This window comes from Eurytemora carolleeae, unplaced genomic scaffold (genome assembly GCF_000591075.1).
Source record: "Eurytemora carolleeae unplaced genomic scaffold, Eaff_2.0 scaffold46, whole genome shotgun sequence".
NCBI classification, from domain to species: domain Eukaryota; kingdom Metazoa; phylum Arthropoda; class Copepoda; order Calanoida; family Temoridae; genus Eurytemora; species Eurytemora carolleeae.
In genome coordinates, this window is record NW_019396065.1 from 195,105 (window position 1) to 222,808 (window position 27,704).

Consider the following 27,704-nt stretch of genomic DNA (forward strand, 5'->3'; position numbering starts at 1 on the left):
GATTCTCGTTGGAGACCCCCATATTTTCAGTGGAGATCCCATATTTTCGTTGGAAACCCAAAAATTTTCATTGGATACTCCAGATTTTCATTTGAAACCCCATATTTTCGTTGGAGACTTCCATATTTCCGTTTGGACCCCGGGTTTTCATTGGAGATTCATATTTTCGTTGGTGACTTCCAAAGTTTCATTGGAGACCTCCATATTTTCATTGGAGACTCAAGATTTTTGTTAGAGGTCCCCTACAATTAAAAATATGAGGTCTCCAACGAGAATCTGGGGGGCTCCAACGAAAATAGACTACTAGAGGGTAGACACATTTGAAATAATCATCAAATTCTATTTGGAACAAAACTAACTAGCCCCACAACAAGGAAAGTTTTAAAATCTATTAGAAAACTTCATTATTGAAATCTTACGGAGAATTTCTTTATTTTATAAATAACTTATTTTTTGCTAAAATGCATTGTATGAATATAAATATAAAAATGTTAAATATATAACATAATCAAAAAAATTACTAATATTATATATAAACCTGTAAAAGCATTACAAAAGGGTTTTTTTGTTCTAATATTGTATCCATGCCCGTACATTGCTGCTTCTGGAGCATAACCCTGAAAAAATGTATAAAAAACAACGAAGAAACTAAACTACTTTCATAACTAATAAAAATCCAAAAACTTACAAAAAAATATTTGACAATCTTGATGGTGTAAGATTTAACAACAAAGATTTTTTCCTTAATGCAAAAATAAGAATACAAGAAAGAAATAGGAATTAAAAAATTTGACCCAAGATTAAAATACTGTTAACACTTGTTTGCTTTATGAGGTTTAGACGGTGACGTTAAACCAAAATCAAATAGCAATCTTACCCTCTGCAGCGGGGAGGAGCTAACAAGGCCAAAAACCAGAATACAGGCGATACATGACAAAGAGAATACTTGCATTCTGGAATTAAATAAAAATCCAGGAAGGAGAACATACTAGCAAATAAATAAATTTTATTACTTGAAATACCCCAAATAAAAAAATGTTTTATTAAAATACCTTAACATGAAAGAATTAATGAAGCTGGGTAAAGTTCAGTTAACGAAGGAAAGTTTTAAAAACTATTAGAAAATTTCATTATTTAAATCATTTGAAGAATTTCTTTATTTTTATAAATAACTTATTCTTCGCTAAAATGCACTGTGTGAAACCAAATACCTTTCATTCGATGGTAAAGTTTTGTTAAAGATAGAAAGATTTCGTTATCAATAAAAAAGGAACGCCACTAGGTGATGGACCTGTCAGTAACATTAATATAACTAACGACATACAAACGTGAAGGAATTAGCAGCGTAAAACAAAAACAGCAACCTATCTTTTCATAAAAGTCAACGATTTACAACAGTAATCTGAGCTGGGAACTCTTGTATTGTGGATATCTAGATTAATGCCTGATCTCAATTTGTTGTTAATCTGTAGATTAATTTATTTTTTGTTTGTTATCCATGAAGTGTAATTTTACCGTGAAGGGTTACTCAAAAGAAGAGATTAAGCATGGATCCTTAAATTAAATGTGTCCACTATGGATATCAAGATCAAGATCAAGCAATCAGGATTATGAATATACAATACAAAAGTTTCCAGCTCAGAGTTAGAACATTTGTGTTGTAAATCTCGGGATTAAGAATTAAGATCTCCATCTTATGAAGACATACGGATTAATTTAATTCCTTTTCAGAGATAGTTTTTAACAAGGTACTAATGCAAGGAAAGTTAATTTCGGTTGTGTATACTCTGCGTACTAATTGAAACCAGTTCTCACTGGGCGGAATTTGTAAACAAGAATAGATGCCTCAGTGTTCGTTTAGTATCCGAGGATTATTCAAGCATTTAATTTTGATAATAATAGTTTCCTATGACCAGAATATTTCATAGATTATTTTTGTGAAAATGAATTCCATGTCAGGCTGTGGAATCCGTCTTGTGTTTACCTTTCCGCCCAAAGACAGTACACTGCAGTACAAAAAATGCGTACACCTCTGAAATAACTTTCCTCGCATAAGTACCTTGGCTTTGAATATAGAAATAAAGCATTTATCCTAAAATTTAAAAGTGCATGCGGTGGTTTTCGATCTCAATTTGACCCATTAGACATAATATTTTAGTCTTTTTCCTGTAATACTTTTTTGACGGCATAACATTTTGAATGAAAAAGTATGAAATAAACAAATTCGTAAGTTTAAAGATTGTTGAATTATAGATCAAAACACGTTTGATTTCAAATAAATGAAACCGAATGCTGCTCACTCTGGTTAGTCCGGGGTGTCAATAATAATAAGTTTGATCCGAGGTGAAATTATGACTGTAAAGCCCTCTCTGCATAACAATATAATTGGCAGATTTTTAGCATTATCTTTAAAANAGGCAGTGTGCCTGAGGACTCAGGCAGTTAGTATTAAAGCCCGGTTTTAGGCCTAAAAGGAGGGCTTTGGGTATGTAGGAAAAGTCAGAAAATTTCAACAGCCTCAGACCAATACTTTTTGAGTTATGTAAAAAAAACTACAGGGGGGGTCAAATTGACCCCCCACCCCCCAGCAGGAATAGGGTTAAATTTTCGTTACGCAAATTTTTTACGATACATAAACCGTTCTGAGGTACTTATTTACCACCGGAAGATAGTTCTCAAAAGATGAAAATACGATATTTTACTGAATCAATGACAAATAATTGTGAACAAAAAATTCTAATAAAATTTTAAACAAAGTTTGTAAGAAGATGATGACGTTCTGAAAAAAATATTTGATCAACAGTTTTATGTCAAGTTTTCACTTAAAATCATTCTTACAAATTATAAATGAAATTAAATTAAATTAAATTTGCATTCCACGCATCAAGGAAAGAATAATTTGAAAAAAGTATTTCTGTTAGAAATGTTACGTTTTTTAGGCTTGAAACTTTAAACGAAAATATTTTATGACTTTACTAGAAAAAACCAGTTATGAGATTTTGAAAAAAGAAATCCTTTGGAAATATTATGTGTTTTCAAGCTAGGAACCTTTAAATTTTCGTTTAGCAACTATTTATGAAAAATTAACAGTTCTAAGATAAAACCAAATAAAATAGTTCGCAAAAGATTAAAATACGATTTTCTACTGATTTGATTAAAGGAAATGGGTCTCTGTCACAAACTCAAATTTTCAAATCCCTAAATCTTTGCAACCTAATGATGTAAACCTTTGAAGTTTAAAACTTAAATTCTTTAATTTAATAGAATTCATAGTTTGAAATATCTGAGGTCTACGGCATTGGGTTGCAAATGTTGCATTTAACACGACAAAATCAACTCTTCAATAGATACTGATCAATTATGAAGGATCAACACATTATATTCGGTTGATTCTAAATTGCTCTAGCCGTTAACACTATATACGACGGATTCATTATGAAGGATCAACACACAATGACGGGTTGATCCTTGTAGTACTTGTACATTTATTGAAACACATTATTTAAATGTACTGTTACGCGAGCCATGCTCCGTGTATAAAGTCTACTTGATGCCCCTGTGTATTTCTGAGTTAGATCATATCAGTACTTATGCCCCGTATCCGTTCTATCTCATTCTGTTGAATCATGTGGAACTAGTTTAACGCGGCCAGGCATCGTCTTCCACAGTATCTTTAAAATGTCGCATTTGTCAAATGTCACATATGTCAAATGTCGCATTTATCAAATGTCTTATACAAATTATCTTGAATACAACTTTTTTGCAGGGAATGTCCCAGATGTCAAACTGATCAGTGAAATGTTGCATATGTCAAATGTCGCATGTAAAATGTCGCAACTGTCAAATGTCGTATCTGTCAAATGTCCCATATTTCAAATGTCGTAAATATTAAATATCGCATCTGTCAAATGTTGTTTATGTCAAATATGGCATCTAATTCAAACAAAGTTTCTGTTCAATGTCGCATCTGTCAAATGTTGTTTATGTCAAATGTGGCATCTAATTCAAACAAAGTTTCTGTTCAATGTCGCATATGTCAAATGTCGCACCTATCAAATATCTGATAAAAATCGGAATTTAAAAAAAAATTAAATTAAGAAAATCATCATTTTGAAGAAATTTTTTTTTGCAGGGAATGTCGCAAATGTCAAACTTAACATCTGTCAAATGTCGCATAGGTCAAACGTCGCATTTGTCAAATGTCGCATCTAGCAAATGTCTTACAACATTTTTTTAATTAAAGGGGAATGGAAACATTTACCCTTTAATGACCAAAATTTTCAAGGGAGATTTAAGCCTTCAATTTTTAAACTGTTTTCTAGAGACTTTGTAGCAAAGGAATGTATTTTCAAAATGTAAAAAATTAAAAATACAACATAATCCCGCATTTTTCTCGTTTTTTTGAAAAAATATAGGTTTTCCTGATATTAGGTACAAAATGGGCCTGTATTATGTGGGTGATATATCCTTCCTGATTTTTTTGATAATTCAGTTTTTTTGTTATTTTTTGATCTTTTGTTTCCATTGGAAATTGAATTCATTTTTGAAATTATTGTGTTCAGTGAGATAACAGTCAAGCTACAAGATTTTTTCGAAAATGTTTCAGTGTAGAATCAGTACACAGTTCTGAAACCCCGTCTCCTAAAGAAATTTAGTTACACAGATGTAGAAAAAGCAAAAATGGTTTCTTCAACGCCTGGTCTTGGTGACAGAAAAGCATCTGAACTCATATATGCCATACTAGCTGTTTACTCTCCAGGTCAACAAATGTCTCCCTTGTTCATCGATGAATTTCTCCGATTTTCGATCTCAATTTGACCCATTAGACATAATATTTTAGTCTTTTTTCTTTAATACTTTTTTGACGGCATAACATTTTGAATGAAAAAGTATGACATAAACAAATTCGTAAGTTTAAAGATTGTTGAATTATAGATCAAAACACGTTTGATTTTAAATAAATGAAACCGAATGCTTCTCACTCTGGTTAGTCCGGGGTGTCAATAATAATAAGTTTGATCCGCGATTAAATTATGACTGTAAAGCCCTCTCTGCATAACAATATGATTGGCAGATTTTTAGCATTATCTTTAAAACTCATTCTTTGTCATTGATAATACAAAAACAATATAAACCATAGATTAGGTTTGGTGTTTATGACGATAGGTTCTGGTTTATGTGTTCAAATACCAACTGCAGGGGTGTGACACTAGCAGCTGTTTAAGTACTAGTTGATTCTAGCATAGATTAGGTTTGGTGTTAATGACGATAGAACCTAGGTTTATGTGTTCAAATACCAACTGCAGGGGTGTGACACTAGCAGCTGTTTAAATACTAGTTGATTCTAGCAGTTGATGGTATTAAGGTTAATGATTCAAATCCATTTATTCCCTACAGGGCTATTCCTGTGTTCCTTCTAGTCCCCAGTGAATCAATAGAAACTACAGAGAATGTATATACTATATAGTGTAGGGAATAGGAACAAACATTTTCCACTTTTATAAATTCTTTTCACCTCCATTTTACCGACATACTGAAATGTAAAAAACGTAATCATTATAAATATCCTTCAAAAATTATTTTAGCAAATATAGTTTTTTTTCTTATTTCTTTAATTTTCAGTTAGAAAATATTTTACAATAAATAAACAGTTCTGAGATACAAATTTGCCGTAAAATAGATCTCAAAACATAAAAATACAATCATCTACTGAATTAATGACAAATGAGAAGTTTTCCTTTTGAAAGAAATTCGATTCCAAATTTTGCACAAAGTTTTAAGAAAATCTTCACGTTCTGAAGACAAAATTTTATGTTTTTCACTTTAAATCATTCTGGCAAAATATTAAGCTTTTTTTAAAATCCGGGGAAGAAAATGCATTTTATACATTAAGAAAACCATGATTTTAAGAAAATATATATTTTTTTTTTTCAAAATGTAAACCTTTAAATTAAATATAGAAATAAAAAAAATCTGAATTTGTTAAAAAAAAATTTCCATTCTCTACATTACACATGCTTTAGAAAATATTATGTTTTTCAAGTGGTAAACCTTTAAATTTTCGTTATGCACATTTTTTACGATACATAAACCGTTCTGAGATACCTTTTTGCCGTAAGATAGTTCTCAAAAGATGAAAATACGATGTTTTACTGAATTAATGACAAATAATTGTGATAAAAAAATTCGAATAAAAATTTTAAACAAAGTTTGTAAGAAGATATTTGATCAACAGTTTTATGTCAAGTTTTCACTTAAAATCATTCTTACAAATTATAAATTAAATTAAAGGAATTGGGTTTTTGCCACAAACTAAAATCTTCTGATTCCAATATCTTTGCAATCTTATGGTGCAAACCTTTGATATTTCAAACCTAGATTATTTTATCTATAAGTATTAAGAGTTTGAAATATCTAAGGTCTACGACATTGTATTACAAAGATATAGAGATTAGAAAATCATAGTTTGTGGCAAAAACCAACTCCTTTGCATTCCATGCATCAAGGAAAGAATAATTTGAAAAAAGTATTTCTGTAAGAAATGTTACGTTTTTTAGGCTTGAAACTTTAAACGAAAATATTTTATGACTTTTCTAGAAAAAACCAGTTATGAGATTTTGAAAAAAAAAATCCTTTGGAAATATTATGTGTTTTCAAGCTAGGCACCTTTAAATTTTCGTTTAGCAACTATTTTATGATAAATTAACAGTTCTAAGATAAAACAAATAAAATAGTTCGAAAAAGATTAAAACACGATTTTCTACTGATTTGATTAAAGAAAATGAGTCTCTGTCACAAACTCAAATTTTCAAATCCCTATATCTTTGCAACCTAATGATGTAAACCTTTGAAATTTAAAACTTAAATTCTTTAATTTAATAGAATTCATAGTTTGAAATATCTGAGGTCTACGGCATTGGGTTGGAAATGTTGTATTTAACACGACAAAATCAACTCTTCAAAGATACTGATCAATTATGAAGGATTAACATATTAAATTAGGTTGATTCTAAATTGCTCTAGCCGTTAATACTTGTACGTTTATTCAGACATATTATTTAAATGCACATATTTATACAAATCAATCTGTTATAGTAATTCACATTAATAACTATAATCCTGTTTAGGATCATGAGTTTGGTAAATGGTCAGGATCCCTAGGGATCCCAATATCAAGACTCTTAATATTATGGATCATTACCCTGATATCTTCAAGCCCATCCACGATCTCCCTATCCTCCTCGTGCTCCCAGGGGTAGTACCTCCACCTTAACTCTAGGAAGTTCCGCAGCTTGCTGCAGATACACCTGGTAATCTCTTCCTTGAGGATCTCAGGAATATCCAACTCCTCTAACCAATGGTTACATGAGGGATTCATCATCAGCCTGTCAGCATTGGAAGCAAAGGGGTGGACTAAGTCCTCATTACCTACAATATCGTCAGGAGGTTGGAGGTTGGAGGTCGTCCTCTTCCATGGAGCTCCCGTTTACAACCAGTTGCATAACTCCATCTTCCAGATGAACAAGGGTCCAGAAACACCATCCCTATCTTCATCTTCAGTAGAGTAATCAGACTCTATAGATGAAATGCTCTCATCCTCAGCTGCATCCTCCACAGCTTCTACAGCTGCCACTGGAACTGTAACAATAGGAGCTGAACTGCTCTCTAGAGGGGCCAGGTCCATGGGATCAATCTCTTCCTCATCTACATCATCCGGACTTACAAGGTACACGGGGTTCCTCATCATCCACCTTGATCTGCTCATCTTTGTGGGGACTAACTGTAACTCTAGAATATCCTGTACACTGTATGTAGCACAGAACCCAGAGCGGTAGTGTGCAGGAGGCTTCTGTCTACTCCTACGGCTTGGGTTGTATACTGATTCCATTCTGATCTCTTATTGTATCTAAGGGACTGTTCACCCTTTTTTGGATCAGTCCCAAATGCAACACAAAGATATAGGATTATATCATCAGATAATCATTCTTAAAAATCATTAAACGTTCAAAAATATCCGAAGCAAATTTTTTTGCATTCCATGAAGTAAGAAACCCATAATTTTAAAGACAATTTTTTATTGTAGGAATTGTCATTTTCAAATGAAAAAAAATGAACAAATCTGTCAAATGTCAACTGTTTTATTTGTCAAATGTCTTATCTGTCAAACTTAGCACCTGTCCAATGTCGCATATATCAAATGTTACATTTGTCAAATGTCGCATATGTCAAATGTCGCATCCTTCAAATGTCTTACAAATTATTAAACGTACAAAAAAATCTGAAATTTTTATAAGTTAAATTCGCATTCCATACATTAAGAAAACCATAATTTTGAAGACATTTTTTAGCGAAATGTCGCATCTTTCAAACCAAGTATCTTTCAAATGTCTTCTATGTCAAATGTCTTACAAATTATTAAATTTACAAAAAAGATTCCTAAATTTGTTCAAATTAAATTTGCATTCCATATATTAAGAAAACATAATTTTGAAGACAATTTTTTTTCAGGGAATGTCCCAGATGTCAAACGCATCAGTGAAATGTTGCATATGTCAAATGTCGCAACTGTCAAATGTCGTATCTGTCAAATGTCCCATATTTCAAATGTCGTAAATATTAAATATCACATCTGTCAAATGTTGTTTATGTCAAATATCGCATCTAATTCAAACAAAGTTTCTGTTCAATGTCGAATATGTCAAATGTCGCACCTATCAAATATCTGATAAATTTTTAAACTATCAAAATAAATCAGAATTAAAAAAAAATTAAATCAATAAGAAAACCATCATGAATTTCTCCACAGGATACCTGGAGATGTACGTGTTCACTGAAGAATATTTCTCAAGGACGATTTTTCTTGCAATGCAGTGCAGCAATCTTATCGAAAAAAAGCTTCAGAAAAATGTGTTAATCCAAAAACATCAAAATCCTGATTCTGATTTCCGCGTTTATTATCTGCAATGATTTAGGAAAGTAGCAAGTAACTGCCATTATTCCAATGCTTTGGAAGAAGTAAACCTCAACTCTTTTTTAGCCGGTTTACAAGTAAAACAATCTCTTTTGATCTATTTAATAGAAAAACTTACAAACCGACGACCAATCCATTGAAACATCCTCTTCTCTAAACCTTATCGCCGCCAATATCTAACCGATATCCTAATGGGGTAACCACTAGATTCCACTACAGTTTGGAAACCGACGTTTTGAGTAGGATTTTCAGTTAGCAGCAGTAGAACAACCTTCTCCTTGGAACAGATTTTCTGAAAAAAATCAGCTTGTTAAGTTGTTAGTGGATATTGCTGGAGAATAGATACTGTAGATCCATTCTCCTTCCAGGTTATATGATATTCTAACTTACCTCTAATTAACCAATCGCCATTTTTTACCGCCGTGGTAAATACTCCTGGAGAATACGGAGATATCTTGGCTCAGTATTCTGGTGTTATATCTGACAACAACTTAGTTCCTTTCTAAAATGTAAAGGAGTTTTTTCGTAACATGCTATTAGTAAAAATTCAAATCTTATAAATGTTTCTTGGACATTAAAGGTTTTTGATTTTTGCATTGTTTAATGAAACCCATTAAAACGCTGGGAAAGGAAGACGATATTTAGGAAATTTTACATATACATTTTCTGTTATAAAGCAAATAATTTACTAAAAGCAAAAAAATCAACTTATTAAATGTAACAGGTCTGTGTACACAACACCATTGCTATGTTTCATGAAAGTTAACAATGGAAATGAAAACAGTATTATATTTTGATTTTAAAAGCTTTTCTGTAACTATCTCTTGGCAACCAAGTAGTACGGCAAAATGTCAAAAGATTCATATAACACGTGCATTGTTAAAATTGCTTTAAAAATTAAGCTGTAATTCTTTACCTAGAAAATATCTATTTTATTCATAGATAAAAATACAAACACAACGATATTAAAGAATAAATCTTTTTTTTAAGTTTCAAATAAACTAGAGGTGTTTACAACTACATATTTTTACGCCTTTAAATTACAAAACATTGGTCGAGTTCGACCTATTACATTTAATTAATTTAGCACAGAATTTTGTAACAACACACTGTTTATTTACTAATTTTGACAACAAATGCAGGATTACAAAAATGCACATAAATGACTGTTTTTGGTGTTTAGTTAATTACATAATAATATCGTTTTTTACCCACAGAGATCCAAACTGCTTTAAAAAGTTGCATCAACTCTTAAGACTGGTTTAACTTTAAAGTGTCGCAACGCTTAAATTTCTAAGATGTAATTGGCTAAATTCTCATCGATTTTTGCGTGAGGGCTTGCAAACTTTAAATCAATTTGATGCTTCATGATGAATAAATTCAAAACTTGTTTGTAATGTATACTTTTGATTTGGATTTGGTTCAAAGCGATATTTTTGGGCCCAAATAAAATTGTGCCTCAGGGATTTTAACCTTAACTTTAAGAATATTAAAAATGCAAAACTGTGGACAATTTTTTTATTTTTATCTAAAAGAGGAAAGCCCAAATAAATAAAACCTGGATTTGAGAGGAAACTTTAATGTTACATGTAGAATTTAGCCCAATTTTGGTAGCAATTTGAAAGTTTAACTCATCTTAAAATTACACTTAGATGAACTTGGTTCTAAGCTCCATGTTTTTTCAGTAAATGATATAGACCCAAATTAGAGATCATTCTTAAATTTCTTCAGCCTGACTAAAACAAGTTTATAAGAGATCAAATGCGCTGGAAAGATCAACATCGCTGTAATCCACGATCTCTCGAGGATCTCTGCTAGCATGTGTAATCTTAACTCCATGAGGTCCTATTGGTAGTCCAGGTACACCAAGTCTAGCCTTGACCGGTAACCGCGGCGTCATTGGAGATACTTGCTTCTCAGCTTTAGGTTTAGGTTTCGATATTTGTATAGGAAGCTCAGGCCGGGCTGGATCACGAAGATATTTGTTGAAGAACTCAGTTTCAATCTTTACTTCCTTTACGAGGTCAGAAAACTTGTTAAAAATATGTTTTCTTACAAAATCTGGAGCTTTAAACTTCTTTCCAGAGAGGGGACAAAGCCATTTGTCTTTACCTAGTTCTTGGCAGTTGGCAAGAACAAATTTTTCCACTTCGTCGGTCTCATTTTTTAAACCTAACTTTTGTACTTCATCGTCCGATACTTCAGACTTGTTTCGCAGCAAAATTTCAAATTTCTTGTTGGTTTCATTATTATATTTTTCGATTTGTTCTTCTGAGACGGTAGAGTCATCTGTAGTGCCCCTGACATGTAGAATTCCACATCTGTTTGGCATGTCGTCTTCATTTACATATTCGGTTCTGTTGTAGAAATCGATGCTGTGTACAAATCTGGAAATACAAACAATATTACTAAAATATTCATTCACATAGCAGATATGTGACATGTAGGAATCTCAAGTGGCGTATCCTCGTCGAATTTGAAATTTTGAAAATTTGTTTTAATTCATAAAAATTCTAAACGATTTTCTGCTTAAAGTGAATTTTCACCTGATGTACAGTATGAGCTTATCGAGAGTTTTGGTAAGATGTTGATCGTGTTGAACAGGTCGAGCTGTTTTAGGATCCTTCTCTGTCTTACAGAAATCTTTACCCAGTAGTTCCTCCTCCTCAGCACTCACCTCTTCAACTAGGTAAACAAAATCATAATCCTTTTCAAGATCATCATGACCATCTTTGTCAAGATCTTGGTCATCATAACCATCTTAAATATCATACTATCATGATCATCTTAATCCAGATCTTGATCATCATGATCATCCTAAATATCATCTCTAGATTAGCTGGATTAATACACTATCTTGAACATCATGATCAGTATGATTATCATGATCATTAACAAACACAATTAAAGAAAACTATTTTTTATAGGGATTTTTATATGTAGTATGCTAAATTTCTTTCTTACAACAGCTTAATCCCTGTAATTCAAAGCTGATGACATGCTGCCTTACCTAAGAAGTCATGCACATCAGCTAGAAGTGGATTCGTTGTTGTGTTTATATTTGCTGTATCCTGCCACAGTTTCCATCTAGCGTCTAGAGAAGAGATCAGTTTAGTCACCATTGACGTATCATGCTTCATAACCTCTTTGTCTCGAACAAACTGAGGTACACACCGTACACGCTTGGACAGATCTTTGTTTACAACAGGACCAAGCTCTCCGTCCTTTATACGCAGATTGTTTAGGTTGAAACAGATTTCCTTCACCTGGAAACAAAAATACTTTATTACCTGACATAAATACTGCACTCTAAATTTGAAAATACTGCATTAAGAGATAAAAAGTGGCCTTATCGGGAAAAAAGTTGGATGGCTCCCGATTAAGCGACAACAAATCTTTATAAATGAAGAGATATTATAGTTGATAAAAAATCGCTTATTTGCAGCAGAAGCAATAACAAATTTTAGACTTAATAAACAAATGAGGCCAATTTTTTGAAATGTTCTTTTATCTACTAGATTTATAAAATGAAGTCCAAGTGAAAAATGCTGGATGATTAAGACCACACCCCCTTTATAAAGATGTTATAGATAAAATGCTAACAAAGAGAGTGTTTTTAAATCTTTAAAACGTATTTTTTCTCTCTCTTTTATTTTTAAGTCATTGCAACCCAATGTAGTAGACCTTAGATATTTTAAACTATGAATCATGTAAGCTAGAAATATCAAAGTTTTACACTTTCAGGTTGCAAAGAGTTTGAAAATTAAAATTTGGGGCAAAGACTCAATTTTTTAAAAATTGTTTGCTCGATGTAATAAAACTACCTTAGAATGTCTGCGGTAAGTTAACCATGCTCTGCGAAACCAATTTTTTTCTGCGGCAGGTTCGGAAATAGAAATTCTTAAAAACCCTGGATATTTGCCACAAACCCTCTCAAGTTCACTCTTGGTTACACTTGGATGAAGAGTTTTCAAGAAAATACTGCTTGTCCGCGGGGTTCGCAGTGTTTCTGTCATTTTTTCATTTTCTGAGCTCTGCCTCCATTTATCGATCTCTTCCTGAGAGGCATTCTCAAGCTTTAGCACGAATATATCCAGAAGTTCAATAATTTGTGTCTCATGTTCCTCATCTAATGATAAATCATCAAATAAACCAGTTTTCTCCATCTCCAAGAATACATCAAGTCTTTTCTGTATATTCTTCATAGCAGCATTCCTAGGTTATCAACACATTTAGTGACATTTGCTAGGGCATGTATTTAAACAGATTGGGGGACATGACTCTTTGTTGTGGTACATACAGTGGTACATACAGTGGACCAATAAACTGCGGAAAAGAAATATGACAGCCATCCTACATTTTTGATATTGTTGCAAAGCAAGTTTTTTTACCGTTAGGGTCTGTGTAGAGCTGGGTAAGGGTTTATTGTTTATTGGACAATCATAACTGACCAATCGTATTTTTTATTATATACAGTTGTAATTGGTCTCATAGATAGCAAAAGATGACTTCAAAAAAATATTGATATAAAATAGAGGATAGCTACTTGTTAAATTATTGTTTCCTCAATAAGTCATTTGTCCAATTCTACACCTTTTTAAAAGGGGGATGCAATTTCTATTTTGGTCAAACCTCTTTGGCACATTTCGAAAAATATTCATTGCAAAAAAGCTATGATCTAGATTCTTTTTAGGTTTGATTTTCATCATGTTAATTACTTTTCATCTTTGAACAATTTTATTATTTATTTCACGTATGCTTTAAAATTTTCAAATGTCTGAACGATAGATCCAATTAAGTATCATAACATGTTCTTTTTAATAATCCTTACTGGATGTTAACTAAATGTTTAAATTCCTATTGTTCTGATTTATCTCTGGATGGTATTTTAGTTGAAACCATTCTTCATCTCTTTGAATATTTCACAGGTTTAATAAAAGTTAAAAACCGTTTTCTTTCTTTTTCGATTCCACATGGGGAAAAAGATATTTACAAAGAAATCCCATTCAACATGTCATTTCATTATTCGATTTTAGTATTTAAAAGAATTTATTAACTTTTTTTGACAAATAAACCGGTAAGGAATCATAATTGTCCTGTATTAAGCAAAATATAGTAAAAAACTGAACGCTTTTTAAATAAAAAGACATGGAATGTTTTTCCCAAAGGTTATAACTAAAATTGAATCCCAAAACTTGTGTATGTTATGGAATGTTATAATGTGGTTCGCACCCACCACAAGTGTGTTCTAAATTCTCTTAGCAGATTCGGACCTTTGAAGTATTTATGTATTCTTAACGTTTCCAAAACTACGTTAATCTTCAAAAGATGAAGGTAGCAAAATTCCAGCTCAATCTAAGATTATTTTTTCACTTTAAATAATATTTATCATGCGAAACCTTTTCAAGTCTTATTTATATACTTTTGGCATAAATGTACCTTTGAAACATTTTTTGTCTTCTTCCAAAAATTAAAACGTTAATCTTCAAAAGATTAAAACATCACTATAATTCACGCCAGATTAGTAAGTTCTTTAAAAAAACGTCAAAAAATAAGCGATATAACTCTACGTTATTTGATTTCAATAAAAAGTATTCTTTTTACCCTGTTAACGTATGTATTTTATGTATTTTTGTATGGAGTCGAAAGAGAAAGAAGTAAATTTGCATAACGCCATGCGCAATATTGACAAAACCTTAATATGTACAGAAAGTAAAAAAAATAATAAAATAAAAATGATTCCCCATAAACGCGTTTCAAAAAAGCCAATAAGTTTAAAAACGAGCAGGCAAAAAAAAAAATTCCTGTGAATTATTTGCCTGTGTAGTACGAAGAATTGGTTCAACTGTTGACGTTTAAATTCAGATTTGTACTCGGCAAACTTCACCAGGGACTCATCATCCGTTATATTGTCATCCTGCAATCAACCATTCTTCAATCTTCATACATTCATCCAGACAATCAAACTAGTTATATTAACCATCTCAAGAGACATTGATTAAACTTTTTTTTTCTCATATTGTTTGACTTTTCATAAATATAAAAATGAAAAATTTAATACAGTTGGACCTGTAAAACTGTTTGATAGGATGACGACATATAATCAAACTCTTAAGAGTATTTTGTGTTGTTACTAGAACCTTCAAATTCTAAATATTAACTTGTTAAGGGAAATCGGTAGATTTAAAATCTTAACATGTTCCACACGTTTATGGGTCTCACTGTGTCTGTAATTGTCCAACAAATACCTTTGGAATATTCCTAATCCAAATATTTGAATGGTTGCCTGTGTTTCTAGAAATGCTTTAAATGACATCATCACAGGCTGAAATCCATCTTTTCCCTCGGTGTCCAACACTCTTGGAATCTTTCTGCTAGGTTCAAGACCCTTCACATCACATTCATCAGGATACCTTGAACAAATAATTTGAATTTCCGAAAAAGTAATTTTCCTCGTTTTACTTTTAACTGGAATAAATTTTAGATTTAAACTTGAAAATTGTGTTATAATTTATTTATATATCATCCGATTGTTTGCAAGCTGTTTTATATATATTTCTAAATATTAAAACATACATTCCAAAGTCACAGAAAATAAATATTTACATTTAAAATTTAAAAACCACGATGGACATTAGATATTTTACAGTAATATATGTGAAGTAGTTGTGTGGAGTTCACATTGTACGCTAGTGTGCACACTCTAGTTTTTATTCAATTTAGACACCATTTAAAAGATAAACACACGGAGTTCTCTGCCCTTCAATGTGAATAGAAAAAATCTATTAATTGGTAACAATTTTTTGAAGTTTAAAATTTTCAGGTTTGTGGATGTTTGATCTTCAGATCTTTCCGTTTTGAGTTTAGGCAATAAATTACCTTCGTTTGTTTGAAGGCACATTTGGTAATTTCGGAGATATTTCTCGTTCATCTCCGTTTTCTCTTACATGGAGTTCAACTCTGGTATTTCTTACTTCTCTTCCCTCCCTTCTATCTAGGTATGGGAGCCCCGAGGGAGGAGGTACTCGGAAGACTCTAAATTAAATCTTATCTTTTTAGATTTTTATGTTTATATAAAGTATATATATATCTACAAAAAAAATCATCATAACTATCTATAAAAAAAATTGACAAACATTTTAAGTTTTTATGAGACTATTTAAATTTAATAAATCTAAGAATTCAGAATTATAAATTACGGATATTAATCTGTTTTAAATCTTGTGCGTTTCTGTTTCTATGTAGAGCAAATATTTATAACATTTTGCGAAATATCACTGTAGCATGTACAAACATGGGTTGCGGACTTGAAATTAATAAGAAACAAAAAGCTACAAACCCAAATATTCTAATATCTTTGCAACCTGATGGTGCAAACCTTTGCAATTTAAAACCTAAAAAATTAGTTCTAATAGAATTCAAAGTTTAAGATAACTAAGGTTTTTGGCAATTCTACAAAACGCACCGAGTGAATGTATTACAGGTACTGTAAACATAATTTCAAGTGACCCTTTACGTAAAAGGTGGCGTATTCAATTCACAAGGGTACCCTTGTAAACTTTATCTAATAAAAGATTAATGCTATTTCCTTGTTTTTTAGCCAAAAATTGATTACTTCCAATTGTGGTTTCTTTTTGAAAGTCAAAATGGAAATTGTCCGAATTTAACACAAAATGGAAATTGTCCGAATTTAACACAAAATGGAAATTGTCCGAATTTAACACAAAATGGAAATTGTCCGATTATAACACAAAATGGAAATTGTCCGAATTTAACACTTTTCTTAAGATTGACTTTGTTGCTCAGCTTAGAATTCAAGGTAGGATCGGACATGCCTCTTTATGGTCGGGGAAAGGGACACACAAAATTACGTCTACAGCCCCTTTTATACACCTAGTACCTCGGAGGCGGGATATTTCTATATCCTTGTCCACTAGCCTCTGGATGAGGGGGAGGAGGTCCACGATAAAGGAAAGGAGGTCCATGATGTGCTCCTTGAACACCGACAGGAGGGGGCAGTCTTGTTCTCCAGACAGGAATCTCTTCCTTTTCCCTGAATAAGTTACTTTTGTCAGTATATTACATATTGTTTTAAAATAAAGAACGTATAATTCAATTTAAAAATCTGCACTAGGTATTAACTTCAAATAGCTAGTCTTTATTACTATAATTGAATACTGTATCTTAAAGATAAAAACTGCAAATTCAGTTATTCTTCGTTTTCAAAGTCCAGGATTCTTCTTAAATGCGCGACCAGAACCACCTGCAGTAATCTGCAGTACACTGACCGAAGATATGGTAGCGTTTAGCAAAGAAAGTTAGGGCACTCTTCGAGGGTGTCGATTCTTGCATGTAGGTTGGAATGCTGTCTGTTTGGTTTTCTCCTCTTTAGCAAAGGAATTAAGTTTTTGGCACACATTCTGATCTTCTAATCTCTTTATCTTTGCAACCCAATGTCGTAAAACTTTGATAATTTAAGTTGTGAGTTCTGTTAGATCAGATAATCTAAGTTTGCAATATCAAAGGTTTAAACCACCATGTTGCAAAGACATAGGAACTAACAAATTTGAGTTTGTTACAAAAAGTCAGTTTCTTGTGGAAAATCTACAATCAAAAATTTTATAAATAGCTAAATATGACATACAAACATGTTTACATTCCAAGTTATATTCAAAGTAAATCAAATTATTATTGCTTCTGATGGGTTTTCCACTCAAAATTGAAGTGGATTTGCAGCTGTACGCAACTGAAAGATAGATCTCTCATAAAGGATTTCTTCTTCAATTGATCTCCTTGGAAATCTTGTCAATAACCCCATGGGGAATTCTCCTTCTTTTAACCTATAAAGTATCCCGGAACAATGTAGGTTCTAATTTTCTTCCTATACCTTTTTTGTCATGTGAGTAGCCATACATAATTTGGGCCCAATCGGGTCAGCTATTTTGACGTTTATTGGATACAAACGAACAAACTAACAGACAAAAAAAATCAAATATAAATGGTTGTAACTCACATACAACATACCTGAGTTGACCTCTTCTTTCAGTAAAGAATTTATCCCTACGCCTGTATTCTCTCTCATCATCCGACATTATACAAAACTTGAATTGTCTTTTAAATCTTCAAATATATTTACAAAATAACTTACTTTAAAAGTTTATCGCAAACTATTTAGTTTCTCCTTAACAGAAATGTTTCTGTGAAAAGTGTTAATATAAAACATATTATTTTTTAAGAAACAATTAGTCAAACAAACGTAAAAAATAAAAGCTATTAACTTTAACAATACTTAATAATGATTGTTGTAAAGACTTTCAATGAATGTTTCTAAATAATAATAATTTTCTTTCGAAAAAAGTAAAATAGTAAGTTGCTTAATTAAACATATAAAATAGGTTTCACTGTAAACTGCACATAACTGCATGGATATGTATACTGTGGTGTAGAGGATACATTATTGATATGGAAGTTATACCCGGTGTTTCTAGAATACCAACAGTCAGCTGTATTTTTAATCAATATCACAGAAAGCTTTCTTCTATCAAGGGGGTTACACGGCTGAGGGGAAAAATATATATATATATATATGTATATATATATATATATGTATATATATATATATATATATATATATAATTAGGTACAGATATAAACATATGTATGTTAAAGAGAGGATAACACAGGTGTAGAATAAATATCAAACAATTAAAGAATTTAAGAAGAAGAACAAGAACGTGTGGGGAAAAATCAAAGAGGAAAAGATAAGATAAAAGGAGGAAGGATGGAAATGATTCAAAAAAAAAATTTTTAGTTTGAGGATAAGAAGTTTAATATAGAAAAAATGGAAAAGGGAACATAACATAAAAATGAAGAAAAAGTTGAAAGAAAAAAACAAAAGATGGCTGGATAGTTCAGAGGAAAATTAACACTAGCCAAAACTCTAATGGTCAACTGTCTTTGCAACCTGGTGGTAAAAACCTTTGATATTTCAAGCTTAGAAGATTTGATCTAGTAAAATTCTTAGATTAAAATATCAAAGGTCGTCGGCTTTAGATGATCAGGTGGCCGAATATATTCGGATTATAAATTATTTAGAATATCGCTATTAGTCAGTTTTATATTAACACAAATAAGAAGAATTCTAAAGGCTAGGACGAAAAGATAGGAGACAATATGGAAAAGAAGAAATACCTGTATCCTCGACGTCAATAAAAAAACTGATTTTTTGTCACAAACTCTGATTTTCTAGCCCCTATATCATAATTTGTAAATAGCAACGGTTTACACCATCAGGTTGCAAAGATAATATGGACAAGAAAATTTGTATTTGTAGCAGAAACTTTTATACGTAAAAGGCATCCACGGCGTGTGGCACCCCTTTCTTATTAAAGCTTTAGCTTTTAACTGATATTCTAACTCTGCTTCAATAGATCTAGATGTTTTGAGAATCTTAAAACCTTTTCTTTGCAGAATTTTGTAAACTTAGATTAATTTACCGAAATGCTATTAATCGTTGTTAAAAAAATTGTTTTAGTAATAAATTAACAATAAAATGTAAAACAACGATCAAAGTCCTTTCTTCAAGTTTTTTTCTCATTTTCCATGATTTTTTCCCCCCTTCTTTGAGGTTCTTTATACATATTAATATATTAATAAGGAATGAAAGAATAAAGGTTGTTGCATGTAGGTAATCTAGGATATAATTATTTTATCTAGAAAATAGCTGACATCTGGAGAAGTAGATGAGGAAGTCATAAAAATAATATTGTAGCGACGAAAGGAATAAGACCAAATGAATAAGACCAAATGAATAAGATCAAATAAACTGACTGAATATATATTTATCAAAAACAGTATTTATACTAGATGAAGTATATCATAATCTAAACAATAACATGTGAAGTATGGAATATGCTGTGTACTGCATTCCAGGAATCCAGGGGCGCCACAATATAACAATTTCCAGACAAAAGAAATCGAAATAAAATTAGGAAAAATAGGCAAGGTGCTTTTATTGAACTGAATAAATATGACAAGGATCTCGTTGATCATTGAGATCATTTAATGATTTGAAAATTGAAATATATATATGATAAGGGGATTTTAAAATCATTGAACATACGTTAAGAAATGAGAATGAGTGAGATAAAATATAAACATGAAAATAAATAAGACACATGAAACTAAAGAAAATTGCACGTATTATTGAAATCATACATGATTTATCTTATTAAAGAGCTATGGAGAAGAACGTTTTATAACGAGATATGTAACTTTTCCCGTACATGAAGCATAACCTCAAAACTAGAGGTCACAAAGTCGTACTAGTTAAGTCGTATAATGGACTCGATTTTTTGCCACAAACACTGATTTTCGAATCCCTATATCTTTGCAACCAAAATTTATGAATCTTGTATATTTCAAACTATGAATTATACTATTATAATATATCAGTTTTTGGCAAAGACTCAATTTCTTTGACCTTCTCCATTTGTCTAGTTTACAATGAAGAGTGTTTGAAACATAAAAAATAATGATGCAAAAGAAAAATTAATTGTAATCTCAAGTTTATTCTGAAATACTTCAAAGAATACTCGAATCTATAATATATACAGTTGCTGTCAACATAAGTATATGATTGGTTTTATGTTGTCTGCTATAAATGTATGCGGGTGGAGTTAGAAATGTTCAAAAGAGAAAATCCACGAAAACATTCCAAACTGATTCAAAATGGATCAAGTAGCAAGTGCTTTTCTTCGGTCATGTCTTGGGCTAGCATCCCTAGAAACGACGATCTTTCCGATTCTATCATTCAAGAATTCAATACAAAAATAAATTTATGTCTTGAATTATAGATATAATTTTAGATTTTAGCATGGAGCACAACATTTGAAACAGTGACCCCAGGGAAGGTTTGTGGCTGATCAAATTTTCAAAAATTTGCCTCTAACAAAATTCCATTTTTGAAAATGTTGAAATTCCACAAAAAAATGTTAAATCTGTGAAATAATTTTTTTTTTACAATGTATATAACGAGAACATGTTCACAATTGAAATAGAAGATGTACGTGAAGCGCCCTAAAAGCCTAGTATGTTAGAAAGTAATCCCGTTTTGAGACCGTTGCTCCAAACAATTTACAAAGGTAACAATGAAAATTGGTGAGTTTTAATACAGGCAAAGAATATGCGCCGATTGCCGATGAATGGTGTTATTGTGTGAAAATCAGATAAGGACTGCTCTATAGTGATGGGCATTCTTTATTCTTCTCCAAAATACATTAAACAAAATGATACCAGGCTTGAAAGAAGTCCCAGCTCTTCAGCTTTTTTAAAGTTCACTTCGAGCCAATGACCAGCTGGAGAAAGAGGACACTCGGGAGGTTCTGAATGCTAAAAATGTAAATTTGCAGAAACCAAAGAAATGGTCGAAAAAGTAGTAAATACTTCCGACCACATTAGCAAGGCTTCTAGAACAATAGTTTTCCAGCTTAGTATAATATTTGCTTGAATATTGTAAACAAACCTGAAAAGCAAGATTTTAAATTGACATAGGCCTGGGCAAAATAAATCGAGTCTTTGCCACAAACTCAAACTTTCTAATCCAAATATATACCCTTGATAATTTAAACTTATATTATTTGATCAAACGTAAAATCCTAGTTTACCCTAGAAACCAGAAGTCGTCCTTAGGACGTCATGACGACGTCAATAATTACCAATGGGACGTCCGGCGACGTCGTATTTTAGGTGTTGAGGACGTGTTGAGGACGTTTAACGCAAGGATTCTTACGTCCTCACAACCTAAGTCGAAATGATGTCACTTTGGACGTCCAAATGACCAAACTTTTGACGTCTTTTGAGGTCTCCTGACATAACTCAACCAATCTCGACCAAATCCAACTTAAGTGGATTGGTCAGGTTAAGACCAGTATCAGACCAGTTAGGTTATTTGACCTAACCCGACCTAACTTGACCAAACACGACCTAGGGGGACTTGTCATGTTCTGACCAGTTTGGTAATCTGACGTAACCCGACCTAACCTGACCTAACACGACCTAAAGGGACTGGTCATATTGCGACCAATTTGGTAATCTGACGTAACCCGACCTAATCTGACCTATCTTGACCTAATGGGACTGGTCGTGCGACGTCGCTGGTTTCTAGGGTAAAATCAATCAATCAAATTCTCAAGATTCTTTGCCATCTTCAACTTCTATCAATCAATCAAACTCTCAAGAATTTTTAGTTCCAGGTTTCGACTTTTCACGAATATTGTTACTTCAGAAAACCTGCCCTTCGGTCCAAGTTATGAGGAGGTTACCCTTGCTCTCTATAGTGAAAGTGACTCTGGATTCCGGAGATTTAATTTGTGATGATTCTACAGGATCCCTCAGACCTTTAGTGCCAGAAGTTCTCCGCAAACCTCTGTTCCTTGCCCTTCACAACGTCTCTCATCCTGGAGTCAGGGGGTCGCGGAGGTTAATCTCCGCCAGTTTTGTCCGGCCTGGGTTGTCTCCTGATGTCGGGCTGTGGACCAGGTCTTGCCTCCGTTGTCAACAGAGCAAGATTCAGACTCATGTGAAGTCCTCCGTTCCTGCCATCCCTGTTCCTTCATGACGGTTTTCTCATGTGCACATCGACATCGTTGGCCCTCTACCCTCTAGTCAAGGTTATTCTTATCTACTGACAATGATTGACAGAACTACTCGTTGGCCTGAAGCGGTGCCTTTATCCTCCATCTCTACTGAGTCCTGTGTAAGAGCGTTCATCTCAACCTGGGTTTCAAGATTTGGAGTTCCTTCTATGTTAACTTCCGACAGAGGTGCTCAGTTCACATCCTCCGTCTGGGCCGGAGTCTGCAGGATCCTGGGTATTACTCCTTCTCAGACTACAAGCTTTCATCCACAGTCAAACGGTATGATTGAGCGGTTCCACAGATCCCTCAAGTCCTCTCTCCGAGCCAGAACTTCCAACTCCGACTGGATTTCTCATTTACCTCTGGTTCTCTTGGGTCTTCGTTCAGTTCACAAAGAAGACACCGGATTCTCCGTCTCAGAGGCAGTGTATGGTTCTCCTCTGACAATCCCTGGAGAATTTTTAGATGCTCCTGAGTTGCCAAGTTCTCAGTTCCTCAGCAAGATGGAGAGAGTCATAGCTGGTTTCTCAATTCCTCCGCCTCACCATGTGCAACATTCGCCTCCAGCTGGAATTCCTGCGACTCTCAAGGATGCAAAGTTCGTGTTTGTTAGAGAAGATGCCAGTAAACCCTCACTTAGTCCTCTATATCGAGGCCCTTATCTGGTTATGGAGCGGCGGAGCAAATTCTTCCGCCTGCAGATTGGAACCAAGATAGATGCCGTTTCCGTGGATCGACTAAAACCTGTAATATCAGACTGTCCAGTAGTTCCTGCAGTACCTCCCCCTCGAGGACGTCCTCCTCTCCGCCCATCGAAGCATCCTCCGGACCTTTCTTCCGCCGTGGATTCATCCGCCACCAAGAAGAAGTCTGTAATATTTGTTACCAAACCCGAGTTTATCCCAAGACGAAATCCACAAAGACGGGCCAGGGTAAGAAATTACTGCTCCGCCTTGACTCCGCCGTTCCGAGTTTCAAACCAAGTATCAAGACGCGGCAAGAGGAGCAGCTTCCGGCCACGTCACCTATCTATCTATCTATTATTTTTACGTTTTGATAAATTAAGTTTAAAATATCAGTAATAAAGTAAATATTTAAACCAAGCGTTTTCTTATCTGAGCGTAGCTAAACTATAAAGTCTAAAACACACTCTAATGAATCAAGTTTGGGACCAATTTGAATATTTCCTTGCTTTGATAACACATCTGAGCTGGGAACTTTAGAATGGTAGATATCAGGATTAATGTTTGATCCTCTCTTTTTCATAATATCGAGACATTAACATAATCTCGATATTATGTTAGTCTTGGGATAAAATATTTAGATAAACAAATTTAATTCAAGGAACGTCAGATTTGTTGGTTTTCTTGACTGAAAGGGCCTTCACTTAATTTCTCACCTATTTATTTATTAATAAATTAGTTCAAATTGGTTAAAAAATAATCTCAAACGTATTACTAAATATTTTTCTTCGCAGATAAATTTACAAAATGGTCGACAAGAAATTCTTTATTTGTTAGAAATTGCGGATTTCTCAAAAAGGAATAGAATTTATTTTCAAGGCTGACATTGGTCAATACAATTTCGAACTATATTCCTGCACTCTCATTGGAGAAAACAATGTACGGATATCCAAAGAGAGAGAAAAAGAGTGGATTAAGGACTAACATTAAAAGTTTCCACAGTGGATATTCGGATTAAGTAGTTGGGATTAAAGGTTATCCATTCAAAAGTTCCCAGCTCTGATTTACTTTCGTGAGAACGCTCCTTCACATCCAAACAAAGATCTGATTGACATCAACGGGTCTGAAAATTATCCGGTATTATCAAAAGTGAACTTTAAAAACAAATTAGTTAAATGAGGCAACTATTTTTTAGCAAAACTTACTTATTAATTACAAGTTGTATCAATGTATATGCACAAGAAATCAGGGTGTGTGGAATAAAAGTTCAGGGGGAAGGGGGAAGGGGGAGGGGTAAATGGGGTTGAGTACTTGACTTTAAAACAGTAATTGCAGCAGGGTCTAGAGGAGACTTTTGAAATGAAAACTTTAAATTGGTCCCAAAAGAAATGGAGGAGGGGGAGTTGAATACTTCTAAATATCATAGGAGAGATGCAGAACCTATGTTCTGTCACTCATTCATCTTAAAACCTAGACCTCGCCGGAATACAGAATATTAATTACAATTTTAAGAAGACGAAAAATACTTGATGCTGAAAAATAAAATAAATCATATTAAATTTTTTTCAAATTTCATATTTTGAGATGTAAATTTGTTATCTTCTTCACGTAAAACATCGTAATAAATCAGAAAATTTATTTTCATCTGTCTGAAGAATCTTTTAGCAAGTACAGTTATATGCCAGAACTTGGTCTAATATATGCAAGCAAAGAACCCATATCATTCAAATCTCAATAACTTGAAATTACATTTTATTTTTAAATGACTCAATGATTAAGAAATTCCATGCATGTAAAAGCCATTTTGAATAGTGGTGGGCTTTTGCATCAGCTAACATGCCCATTTTTTGTATGGATGAATATGACGTTTTTTAAAACTGTTTGGAACTAGCTTTTGTTTTATATTAAACTGTAGCGCCCCCTCCCATTCTGTATTTATACTCCTCTATTTTTATTTTTATTTGATATTGTGCTTTCAGATGAATTTTAATTTTACAGATAATTAATGTATGTAGGAGTAAAAGAATAATTATAAAATGATCTTAGGTAATTATATAAAATTAATGAATGGTTAATTGTTTTTATTTGTATTTTGATTCCTCAATCGTCACACATCATAATACAGTTTTTTTGAATTGATGCATGGACTCAAACTAACCCCTTTGACCCCAATTTGTTGACAGAAACTAATGGTCGTAAGTTCCTCGTTTGATCCAATATGGTGTGGAACACTGAGTTATTTATAATAACCGGTGGCCGAATTCAAAGAATTTGAGCGGCGGTTTATATTTAAGCCGCGGCTTAAATATGGTTGGTTCCACTTAAAATTGTATCAAATGTTTCAAGATTTAAGCCGGCCCTTGATTCAAACCGGTTTTTGGCAGATTTAAACCCCGGCTCAAATTCTTTAAATTCTATCTCGGAAGTCAAAACTTTTGAAATTTGAATTAAATTTAAACTCAGTTTTATATCTGCTCTGCTCCCTACATGGTAGTTTAATTTAAGTCTTCACATACAGATCCATCGCTTTTTAAAAAATAGTTTCTTAGTTATCTTACTGGATTTTCCGTTTACCTCTTAATCTTGAATCTTTTAATTTAAAAGTTAAGTTTAAAAGTTTAGTTTATGTGGCTCAACGCTTTCCAACCTAAAAGTTTTAGCCTTTGTTATAGAGTATTGCAAAGATATAGTTTGAAATAATAATAATGTTTAAAATAAACATTATTATTATCCACCAACATCCTGCAATTTAGGAAAATGTTCGCCTTTCTAAATATCCCAGAGAAAGACTTTACAGGTTCTTTACCAAATTCTATATTATACTATTACTATTACTATTACTATTACTATTATGGATATATTGAGGTTAAGCTCTGATCAGTCGGGGAAACGTTAATAATCTCATAGTAAATATTATCAATTCTCCTTTAAAATTCTAGATTTAATTAATTCTCTAATTTTACCGTTTTTGATCTGTAAATTTGTTCTTGGTAAATTATTTCAATCTATTGATAAAAAGGTCAGAGAAGTTGGACCAAACGGAACCAATAGAAGATTGCAGACTAATTAAGGAAAACCTTTTGAGAAACTAAGGTCTTTTTTTTGTAGACACCACACGCAGCAGAAAAGGCAGCCGATCTAATGACAAACATGAGTTAGTATTACGGTGAATCTTCATCTAACGCGCCAGAGATGCCAGATGTCTGTTTATCATTTGTGTTATTGTTTACAATCTTTATTATTGTTGTTACGCAAAAACTAGTTCTTCAGCAGTCCAAAAACGTCACAGCAAAGTGTACGGAAACCCTATCGCCCCCTCCTTCTATTCAATTCTCCTTGGTTTTCTTGAAATCAGAAAATGTTGAAACTTTTGTTTTGTGAACTTTGACATTGAGAAACACTTTTTGGGGAATAACGTGTTATTTTTATCTGGAAATAAAATGTGNACATCTAGGGAGCCCAGGGAAGGTTTATGAATCATCAAAATTTCAAATATTTGTCTCTATCAAAATTCGATCGTCATTAAATTTTTTAAAATTTTGAAAATCCGCGAAATTTTTTGTAAAAATCCGCGAATTATTTTTGTTTAGTTTTACGATGTACACAAAGAGAACATGTTTACAATTAATTTAGAAGATGGGCGCGAAGCGCCCTCTAAGGCTAGAAAGAAGGGCGCGAAGCGCCTTGAATTTCTAGTTTAAATAAATTTTACTCTGGGAAAGTAAGATCAGTTCTGATTCTAAGGTTTGCGTTTTAGATATTTTTTGAAAATGTGAAATCTTTTTTTTGTCTCCTTTATATTGAAATAAAATTTTATAACATTAAAAATTCCTAATTTTCTGAAGGGGAGTATGTTCAAAGCTCAAAAAGTTTCCGCTCTATGACTTATTCTAGTTGTTTGAAGTTGTTAGCATTAGAAAAATGAACTAAATTCTTAAAAGGGAGTTATAAAGCAATTTTATGGTTTCAAAGCTTAATAAGTTATTAATTTTTTTCATAGCATCAAGTGAAAAAGTTAATCGGCTGTTTATCTTTTTAAAATATTCATTAAAGATCAATTTAGTATCCAGCCATATTCCCAAGAATATAACTAAATCTGTTTCTTTCATTTGTTCATTTTTTTGTGTAGTTTCTCCTAGTTTAAAGAAATCATTGGGACAGTCGTTTTGTGCATTTAGAGATTTTGAAAATAAAATTGCATTAGTTTTCTCAAAGTTAATAGTAAGTTTATTAAACATGTACCAACAAGATTTTTTCTAATTCTTTATTTATTGTGTCTGCAAGAGTATTCAAGTTTTTTTACATTTTGATGCCACATTTGTGTCGTCGACAAAGGCATCAATGAAAAGTTTGTTAGATTGGTAGAATTCATTCACAAAGATAATAAACAGTAAACAGTTTAGACTTTATCGT

The 27,704-nt window shown here is 32.6% G+C and overlaps 1 protein-coding gene across 1 annotated transcript; it reads right to left on the reverse strand.

Moving 5' to 3' along the window:
- Positions 1-9,955: 9,955 nt before the first annotated feature.
- LOC111710012 (serrate RNA effector molecule homolog) lies at positions 9,956-18,139 on the reverse strand. Its single transcript, XM_023484014.1, has 10 exons — positions 17,996-18,139; positions 16,872-17,024; positions 15,851-16,006; positions 15,258-15,384; positions 14,791-14,888; positions 13,829-13,882; positions 12,796-13,186; positions 11,982-12,237; positions 11,518-11,656; positions 9,956-11,358 (listed from the first exon to the last, which is right to left on the reverse strand). Exons 1-10 carry the CDS (start codon positions 18,061-18,063, stop codon positions 10,719-10,721), a joined length of 2,082 nt encoding a protein of 693 aa, XP_023339782.1. The 5' UTR covers positions 18,064-18,139; the 3' UTR covers positions 9,956-10,718.
- Positions 18,140-27,704: the final 9,565 nt, after the last annotated feature.